Raw genomic sequence first — 10,323 nt, 5'->3', positions numbered from 1 at the left:
CATAGACATGATAAGCATGTTTACTACCACTCTTCGCATTCAACGACTCACAGTTGTTACAGTTCAGGTTGGAAAAGAAGGGCCTTTGTATGGAAGGCATGTAAAAAACAGGAACCTTATATTGAACCGAGAATCCGGAATGCCAAATTACAGCCATTTCGAAAATAAAACCATACAAATACGGAAAATTTATCGGATCCTTCGTGTAGGGGTTGTGCCCAAATATGTACCTATATTGAACATTTTCTAAAACCATATTTTTCACCGTCAAAGAATTCACTTCGGTGGGAAAATGCGAATAAAATCTTCGAAATATTGAAAATGGGTCTGGGTACCGTTATATTAGGAACCGACATTGATATTTTTTTGGAATGCAGATTTGCAGAACCTATAAATCAAATATAGATAATTCGGTTGAAAACGTGACAAAGGTTTATCAAAAGAAGTTATATGAGGGCTACACCGAACACTTTGGTTATTTGGTGCACCATTTAGACGAAATGATGAATGGAAAATGTATCTAAATCCGAATCGATATCCACTAAACTCTCTCATTAAAGCCGTTTCTCCGACAGAGGGGTCTACGATCAGAAATGACCCGAGTTGTACTCGGCCAACGTCTGTCATCTCAGCTAATTGGGTAAAAGTAATAGGGCTGCTACAACAACAAGAACTCATTAAGCTGAAGGCCTGGCCTTTTACAGTAGACGCCAACCCCTGTACATTCTTCCATCTTGGATCCGTCTGTATGTTGTTGATTACCAATAGCTACTATAGCAACGATGAGAGCACCCCGCCCTGAGTTGTACCTCTTGTTACTGTTTTGCTGAATTTTGTATCCCCAACATTTGAATTTATAATTCTGCTATTTAGCATAGTATCTATCCAACAAGTAAAGGGGTTTCAGGAATGCTATTTTTTTAAGTAACTGGTTTACGGACTCAAGTTTAACGTTGTTGTAAAGTTCGATTTTTTCATATTCCTCTCAATATAACTTACCACTTCATGCAGTGCAGATTCCACAAACTTGCGATTTGCTAAGAGAGGTAGTGTCTACACGACTCCTAATCTCTACGTCGATCAGTCTTTCGATGGTCTTGAGGAGAAAGTATGATATGCTAATGGGTGCAGAGTGGCTTGGTTTACCCGCTTTGGGAATGTATGTAACCTTTACCTCGTTCCATAGACCCGGAACGCACGAAAGAGACGAAATCGCACGAAATGATGAATGGAAAATGTATCTAAATCCGAATCGATATCCACTAAACTCTCTCATTAAAGCCGTCTACGATCATAAATGACCCGAGTTGTACTCGGCCAACGTCTGTCATCTCAGCTCATTGTGTAAAAGCAATAGGACTGCTACAACAACAAAAACTCATTAATCTGAAGGCATTTCACAGTAGACGCCAACCCCTGTACATTCTTCCATCTTGGATCCCTCTGTATGTTACTGTATCTTGTTACTGTTTTGCTGAATTTTGTATCCCCAACATTTGAATTTATAAATCTGCTATTTAGCATAGTATCTATCCAACAAGTAAAGGGGTTTCAGGAATGCTATTTTTTTAAGTAAGTGGTTTACGGACTCAAGTTTAACGTTGTTGTAAAGTTCGATTTTTCCATATTCCTCTCAATATAACTTACCACTTCATGCAGTGCACATTCCACAGACTTGCGATTTGCTAAGAGAGGTAGTGTCTACACGACTCCTAATCTCTACGTCGATCAGTCTTTCGATGGTCTTGAGGAGAAAGTATGATATGCTAATGGGTTTATAATCCTTTGGTGCAGAGTGGCTTGGTTTACCCGCTTTGGGAATGTAAGTAACCTTTACCTCGTTCCATAGACCCGGAACGCAAGAAAGAGTCAAGCACTCCTTATAGATCTTCTCAAGGATCAGATATATACTTGGCGAGGCAATTCTAAGCATTGCCGGTGTGTTACCATCTGGCCCTGGTGATTTATATGGTTTGAATGTGTTGACGGCTCAGCGTATCTTATTTCTGCTAACCACCTTGCCAATGAGATCCAAATCTATAGTCGCATGAGGTTTAGTGTTATCACATTCAATATTGATGGTATCCACATCTTTGCAACCTGGAAAATGGGTTTCTGCTAGGAGGTTAAGATTCTCAGAACTAGAGATCGTCCACAGGTCAGGCCTTTGAATCTTTTTCCGTTGCCAGGTTCTCGATAGATTCCCCATTGTCGGACATCGCTTCAGTCGCGGTGTGCCTTTGAAGCTTATTGTCGGCATTTGCCGACACAGGACCTGTTGAATTCAGACTTGTATTCGGTCAGTCAACAGGGTCTACACTTCCTTCGTTGATGCTGCAGCAATCCTCCTGTGTAGACTTGGCCGGAATCTCATCATCAGTCAGGGTAAGATTTAGTAGCAGTTCCTACGGAATTGTATCCACACTTTGCTCCTCTGGTACAAGCCTGTCCAGTTGGTTGAAGAGTTCCCTACTCTGTTCCTCTTGACTATCGCGGATAGCACTAAGGTTCCCATGTAGATCGTCCCAGTAGTGGACTGATTAGTATCAGTCTTGACTAGCTCGTTTTCCATTTGAATTGCCGTGTCATTTTTCTGCAGCTGTACCTGCGCTTGTAGCATGTACAGCTGCAGATGCCAAGGTATCCATACCTACAGCAGCCGGATCACAATCGTTTGATCTCGACGACACGTGGCTTGTGGTCTCACCAAGGATTGCCGCCGGTACTGGGTTATTAACTCATTGCACCGTAACTTTATATCTCCTGTTCTTTTTAACCATCTTAGCTAATTATTTCTAGGGCACTACCCCGATTCATTTTGGTCCATGGAGATCCGAAGATCCCCAAGGTTTCCACGAAGTGTATAGAAAATATCCCGCCTAGTTTGAACTAGGTCAGCTCCACCCTGCACATCGTAGAAAACACTTTCACATCCGCCACCCGGAAAGACGCGCTTAGTATGAGATTGGCAACTCTCCTGGGATGGGGGCTATACCTAAACTAAACCGATTTCTATAAATATTTCGTCTCAATCGGACAAATGGAGATTAGGATGTGTGGTGCACCATTTACCTAAAATCGGACGCGTTATTCCAGACTCAATTCAATACGATATGCAAAATTTCGTCTCAATCGAACATATATTGGGACATCAGACACAAATATGTATGGGAGCTATATCTAAATCCAAACCGATTTCAACAAGACTCAAATCTATACGATATGCAAAAATCAGACCAAAATATCTATGAGAGCTAAGTAAAAAATCTGAACTAATTTCCACGGAACAAATATATGTCAGTATAACTTTACTACCTATTAGAAAATAGATGGCTTTCAGATATTGATTGAATCTAGACCACATTTTGGGAATTTTTTTTTAAATGCATTTAAATTGGACAATTTTTTTTAATTTATGGAAAAGTATGTTGATATTGCTGGGAAAATTATTTTAAATGCCATGCTCGAGTTTATCATATAGCACTAATTTCTCCCAATAATTTATTCTTTAGCGCTCCTTCAAGTGATTATCCAGATGAAATCTCCCTTTCCACAAATGACAAAACAATAAATTTTATACATCAAAATTGTAATTTTATTAACTGAATCATATACAGTTACCAATATTTATGTTCACAATTGTTTTTCATATGGGTATTAAAGTCTGAAAATGACAAATTATTTTTATTTTGAGGTACACAAAAAATACAGATTTTATTTTAACTAACCACGTTACTGTTTCAATTATATTTTATATTTGTTTTTATTACGAACATTTAAACATCTCATTAAACATAAAGTTTATTTTGATATAGAATATGTTGAGGAATATTATTGATTGGTTTGTATTATTTTCTGATATTACCTGACATTAATGTACTATATAGTAAAAATATATTATTGGTAAAACCTTAAGTAAAATAATTGTTCGGGATGGATTCCCATGGATTTGTATATATATAAAATTTATGTACAATGCTAGATAGACATTACAAATTGGACAAGTCTTGATATATCTATATATACTAATGCTTATATTTGAGCAAGTTTTTGTTTTGTTTTTGTTACAAGACACTTTTTTTCATTCCCTATGTGGTCCTTTTTTATTAAATATATGTAGATATTAAAGAAACCGAAAAAGTCTGCTCCTAGCGAAAAAGCTGTCTTTCAAGCTATGGAATTTTGAATTGTGTTTAAAATGAAATCTATGATACTATTGTGAATTATCACAATTTTTATGTTTTAATAAAAAAAAATTATATGTATAGCTAAATTAAACTATGACTTTAGTTCCAAATATATGTATATACGAAATTAAAATCTCTCTTAAAAAACGAAGACAATTTATAAGAGTCCTTTAAAAAAATTGTAATGAAAGTAGTATTGTTGGTAGTGCTTAATAACTGCTTAGAGATTACGTTAAATGTTATATGTATGTATGTACGTTGCTAGTATTTAAAATACTTTAGGAAAGCAAAATCTTACATGCAAAAAAAGAAACACTGAGTAGCTCTTCTTCCTTTTTTTCATCGAATAAAATAAAATTAATCATTTACACGGGCAGAAAACATATTGGGCTCTCTATCTCGAATCTTATATTATACGTGGGGGGTTTGTTTGTCTTACTAATTTATAGTGTCATGTGGAAACGACACTGGGACGCCAATTATTAATAATAAGAGATATTAAAAATAGAATTATATAATTTAGTTGTTTTTGTTTTTTCATAAGAACAGATAGAGTATTAAAATTGTTGCAGCAACAACAGACACAATGCAAATAGTTGCTGCAGCAAGCCATCAGAGGGCGGCTCAAATACGCCCAACACTGCTTATACTTGAATTAATATTTTTGCGAGTCGGCTGTACAGACATTGGTGGTACTAAAACTTCTGAATGTGTTGAGGGTGAACTGCTGCGCATTCCGGAATTATCATCATCGACAACTTCCTGTAAATGAAAAGAATAGAAATAGGAAATATTTAGATTTGTAAATTTATAAAAAAAAAACAGTTTGGAATGTAGTAAAATCGGCCTGTACAGACTATGTACAGACTTTGGGTATATTCAACATATGTATCCTAACAGACATCGCCTTTTCGAAGGAATATTTACATGGAATTGAACGAACTTAAATATGTGATATTTATCCACATGTGAACCGACATCAATCCAAACATGTGCCATTCTGCAAGCTATGCTAAATTTCATTTCATTCGGGCAGATTTAGAGTCGTTTACGTACAATGGGACTAATCGATTTAAAGCAAACTTGATACACGCTATTCGGTATGCCACACTGTTCAAGATATCTAATCTGAACCAACTTTCACGAAAATTAGCACACATCACTCCAGACTTAATTCAGTTCGCAAATCAAAGGATATATAGGGGCTTTGGTGCTCCATTTACATAAAATCGGACGAAAATATATTTGGGACCTATATCTAAATCTGAACCGATTTTCACCAAACTTAACATTCGTCTAGACTTAATTCAATACGCTGTGTTAAATTTCCTGCAAATCGAAAGATATATAGGGACTTCGGTGCACCATTTACATTAAATCGGACGTAAATATGTATGGGAGCTATATCTAAATCTGAACCGATATTCACGAAACTTGACACACATCATTCTAGACTTAATTCAGTACGCTGTGGTAAATTTCCTGCAAATCAAAAGATATATAGGGACTTCCGTGCACCATTTACATTAAATCGGACGTAAATATGTATGGGAACTATATCTAAATCTGCACCATTTACATTAAAGCGAACTTAAATATGTAAGGGAGCTATATCTAAATCTGAACCGATTTTTTCCAATTTCAATAGAGTTCGTCCTTGCGCCAAATAAATGAGCTTTGCCGAATTTCATCGAAATCGGATCATAAATGCGACCTGTGCTACAATTTAACATGTATACCCTCCAACCATGAGGTGCACATTCATAATACATAAAATCGATATGGACTTTTTTTATATGGGTGCAGGAAGATTTTCTACCAATCCCAAATATAAAATTATAGACATTTCGATTAAAAAAACGTGCCTAAATATCGACATATGGGTGAAATCGTTATACAAGGACCTAAAAAGTGGGACATTTGAAATTTGAAAATTTTTGTTAAAATTTTTGTTATAAGAATTTGATATTGGGGGTTATGCCGATTAATTAGATCTTATCAATGGCAATCAAAAATTTCAAAACTGTATCTCTCTCTCTCACACACATTTTGCAATTGTTTTGCAATTCGGTATTGAAAAAACTTTTAAAAATTCCAACAAATATTCTCTTTAAAATTCCAAATATATTTTTTTTTTCAGGATATAACTCGATTTTTTGTTTAAATAAAATTTACATATAAATTGGCTTTACCTCCTCCCCTATCATCACATAAATGCATACATAAAAATACGAATGTATTCTTCATTACCCTCATTTTAAAATGGAATTTATTCAAATGCAAAATAAAAATAATCGAAAAAAATGTCTATTCAAATAAATGTTTAATACTTACATGGATGTTTGTACAACTTGCCAAACGCATTTGTGCTAATTGAGAGGCGGGTGTCAAGGAATTTGTACTGCCAAATGGTGATGTCATCATTGTTGATACAGCGCGTTTCAATTTGGAAGGGGTTTTGTTGAATGAAAATGCGCGCCCGACCTAGGTAGAGTAAATAGTTTCTTTAATTTAGATGTATGGTTAACACAGACAGACACACATCAGTGGTTGTATCGAAAAATAAAAACGTAAAAATCAAATGTTAGATAAACAACAACCACGTCAGCATAAAATAACAAATAAAACACAATATAAATATATGGCATGCAAATATATAGAACACCACATACTAATGAAGCAAATACAAAAAAAAAACGGAAAACAAAATTCAAACCCACCTTCAAACGGGTACGTGCCGCCAATTTAAATGCTTTCGATAGGGTACTTAAGTTTACATCACTAATATCCACTTCCAATTCCTGAGAAGTCCGACATAGTAAGGCTTTATCCTAAAAATCGAAGAATAAAAACAAATCGAATTATTAAACATTTCCCTTTCTACTCTTCACAAATTCCACTAAACAACCTACCGTATCTGTGCGACAAGCATTCTCTGCCATTTGCTTGCAAAGCGTTTTCAAGTACATCACTTTATCGATTTCCTCATCGGTAATGGTGAATGAATGCAATTTGTCCTTATCCTGACGACAAAGCAAGGCAAATGCTCTCGGGCTATCCGTTATGTCGATGACAAAACGTATGGCATTTAGGGACATCAATTTGATGTGCTTATATGATTTGGCGGTGCTTGGCGATTTGGCACTATTAAAGCCACGTGAACGCTTCTTACACACTTCAATGGAATCGGAAAATAAGTACAAAACCAAGTGATCACCACGACCACTGAGACTATCAGTAAGTTCAGAGACTTCACAGCGAGATATGAAATTACGATTGGAGCTAACTAAGTGGGCCTAAAAGAAACAAAACGAAAAAGACAAATATTTAATTTACTTTCATGAATACAATTGCATGCTCATTTACTTACCGGACAACCTTCAATATCATTGAATATATCAAATATGGCCATACGCGATTCTGTCTTTCGCTTATCCTCATTAATGTGCATCATTACAACACGAATGGCCTTAAGGGCCTCCTCCAATCGGGCATAATCTGGATTACTTTTATTGGTATGTTTAAGTATGTCATTCAACAGCAAACTTATACTGGGTAATCGCTGTACTGGTCTTATCATCAGATCCTGTAATGTCTGACGTCCACATTCTGGTTTGGTTTGATTGATTTTCAAAAAAGCATGAAAACGTGGATTTTGTGTATCACACTGTATCAGTGTCTCTTTCATTTGCTCAAAGAAATTAACATAGGGTGGATAGGCTTTTATTAGATCATCTTGATGTTGGAGAATAATATCACCGATTAGACAATCTTCACTCCATTTATTGTGTATGGCCCGTAAACGTTCCAACATTCGCTGATGTACTTCATGTATGGGTAGGAAATTACCAAAAATTGCTTTGATTTCGGATTTATTCAACAGTGCATCACTTGATTCGGCAATTTCTTCGAGGGGATTTTTGAAGAGCTGGAAAAAAAAAGATTTATTTATTATTTTTTATTATTGTTATTTTTTGTTATTAATCGAAAATGAAATAGTTTTATTTTAGAAATGAAATGTGAAGCTCGAGCCGATGGTTTTCAGCATATTCGAATGTAATGTACCAGTAAGAAAAGTAGTAAAGTCGGACTGGGCCTACTATATGATGCCCTTCACCAGTGCCCTTCACCAGTAAAGTAGTAAAGTCGGACTGGACCAAGGTAGATATATACCTTAATATACCTTGGACTGGGCCTACTATATGATGCCCTTCACAACTTTTTGTAAATTCTACATATTCATCCTAAGAGACGTCGCCTTTTCGAAGGAACATTGACATGAAATTGAACGAACTTAAATATGTGATCATTATCTATATGTAAACCGACTAATATCAATATGCCATTCTGCAACTTAAAACAAACATGACACACGCTATTTGGTATGCTTTACTGTTTAAAATTTAATCTCAATCAGACACCCATTAATTATTTGGTGTACAATCGACATGAATATGTTGTAATTATATATGGAAGCTAAATGTGAGCCGATTTCAATGAAACTTGCTACAGTTTTCTTATAAAATTTAGCTTTTTTAATATGAAAATTCTCGATATTTCAAGTTATTTTTTTATTACTATACTTACATTCACAATAGTATCCAAGATGCCAACATAATTCGATTCTGTACTAAAGAAATCCATAAAATGATTGAAACGCATCGATGCCTTTTTACCCGGTGGTGTTTGCTGTTCACATGTTGATGTTTCGGGTTCTGTGAGTATTGTACCATTTTCCAATTTATTCGGTGTACCGCTACAATCAAAGAAACTACCCGATGCTGACAGCAGGCCAGCATCCGAAACCGATGAACGACGTTTGGTTGAACCCAAGGGTGTACCCTCTAACTGGATGCGTTGGGAGAAACGTTTGCGTTTACGTTTATTAAAACTTATCGGCAATGAATCACGACGATCGGTATTGGGGGTATTGGCAATGCTATCCAAATACTAGAAAACAAATTATAAAATATTTTTAGTTAAATAATTTAATAATAAAATGCGTAATCTACTTACATCCCCAAACAGATAATCCATTTCATCGGCATAACCATTTTGTATGGTATACCAAAACCAATCCGATTTTAAAATATGTGTACGATTATTTTTGGGTTCGGGTTTTTGTTGGGTACTATGCTCATCAACGACCTATGAGGAAATTGGAGAACATCATCATAATTAGCATATTTATTTTGCAATAAATTTGAAAATAATATTTTGGAAATTTGAATTTTCAACACAAAACACATATTGCTTGGAACGTATTACTTTTTTATGATTATTTTTATTCGTTTACTTGAATACTTGAATGTATTTATGTGCAAACAAAAAACATTTTGTTTTGATGGTTTACATTGGAATACTTTTATGAACAAATTTCAAGTTCAATAAAAACGCAATTTGTGGAGACTAGAAACTAATTAATAGAAATTGTGAATCAGATAATTTTTTGTAAAAAAAAAAAAAAAAAAAAAAAAAAAATTGTTTTTGAACCAAGAAGATCAGTAATATACAAATATTGTGCGACTGGGTCAAACTTGTTATACCCTCCACCATGAGTAGCACACCTTGGATACAGAAAAAAAGGGTTATTAAATGAGGGCATACTGACCTTACGGGTCAGTGATTTATGAAATATTTTACTATATACTGCAGATATTAAGTTTGAGATTTGTAAAATTGAAATCTAATAAGACTTAGGCTTTTCATTATTATTATTTTCATTATATAGGACGTCATAATGTCCTATATACATTGGTGGCCAGAACTAAAGCAACTAAAATTGCAAGGTTATTAAATGCTGCATAACTTTTTCAAAAAATAAAAAGATATTGCGTTGGTATTTTCATTTTTAAATCGGGTACTTTATTCACAAAACAAAAGCATAAACGCAATATTCATTTTGAAATAAATTATTTATGGATAAGGGAATTGTCTCAATTTTTGCTTGGACAAAACTAAAGCAACACATCAATAAAAACATATATGAGCTCTAAAATTTTAGTTATTTTTATCGTTATAATTACTATGTGTTGGTTTCTACACCTATTTCGATTCATATAAATCATTTTAAATGGATTTTATTACAATAACATGTGTCTGGTTTTCAATTTTGACTTACTGCAAACAAAAACAG

The 10,323-nt window shown here is 34.7% G+C and overlaps 1 protein-coding gene across 1 annotated transcript in view; it reads right to left on the bottom strand.

The window, feature by feature from the left end:
- Positions 1 to 4,796: 4,796 nt before the first annotated feature.
- The window catches only part of LOC133328421 (protein ECT2), a 41,503-nt gene continuing 35,976 nt past the window's right edge, over positions 4,797 to 10,323 (bottom strand). Inside the window, exons 6-12 of the mRNA XM_061536994.1 lie at positions 9,204 to 9,335; positions 8,775 to 9,137; positions 7,558 to 8,115; positions 7,100 to 7,483; positions 6,908 to 7,018; positions 6,522 to 6,671; positions 4,797 to 4,949 (exon numbers count right to left, since the gene is read on the bottom strand). Coding sequence (XP_061392978.1) covers positions 4,812 to 4,949; positions 6,522 to 6,671; positions 6,908 to 7,018; positions 7,100 to 7,483; positions 7,558 to 8,115; positions 8,775 to 9,137; positions 9,204 to 9,335 — 1,836 coding nt within the window. The 3' untranslated portion in view covers positions 4,797 to 4,811. The remainder of the gene's footprint in view (positions 4,950 to 6,521; positions 6,672 to 6,907; positions 7,019 to 7,099; positions 7,484 to 7,557; positions 8,116 to 8,774; positions 9,138 to 9,203; positions 9,336 to 10,323) is intronic.

The sequence above is a fragment of the Musca vetustissima genome, unplaced genomic scaffold (genome assembly GCF_032173495.1).
Source record: "Musca vetustissima isolate MV318-11 ecotype Yass unplaced genomic scaffold, APGP_CSIRO_Mvet_v1 utg56336, whole genome shotgun sequence".
Lineage (NCBI taxonomy): Eukaryota > Metazoa > Arthropoda > Insecta > Diptera > Muscidae > Musca > Musca vetustissima.
The sequence above is the reverse complement of the archived record's forward strand: the minus strand, read 5'-3'. Positions and strand labels throughout refer to the sequence as shown.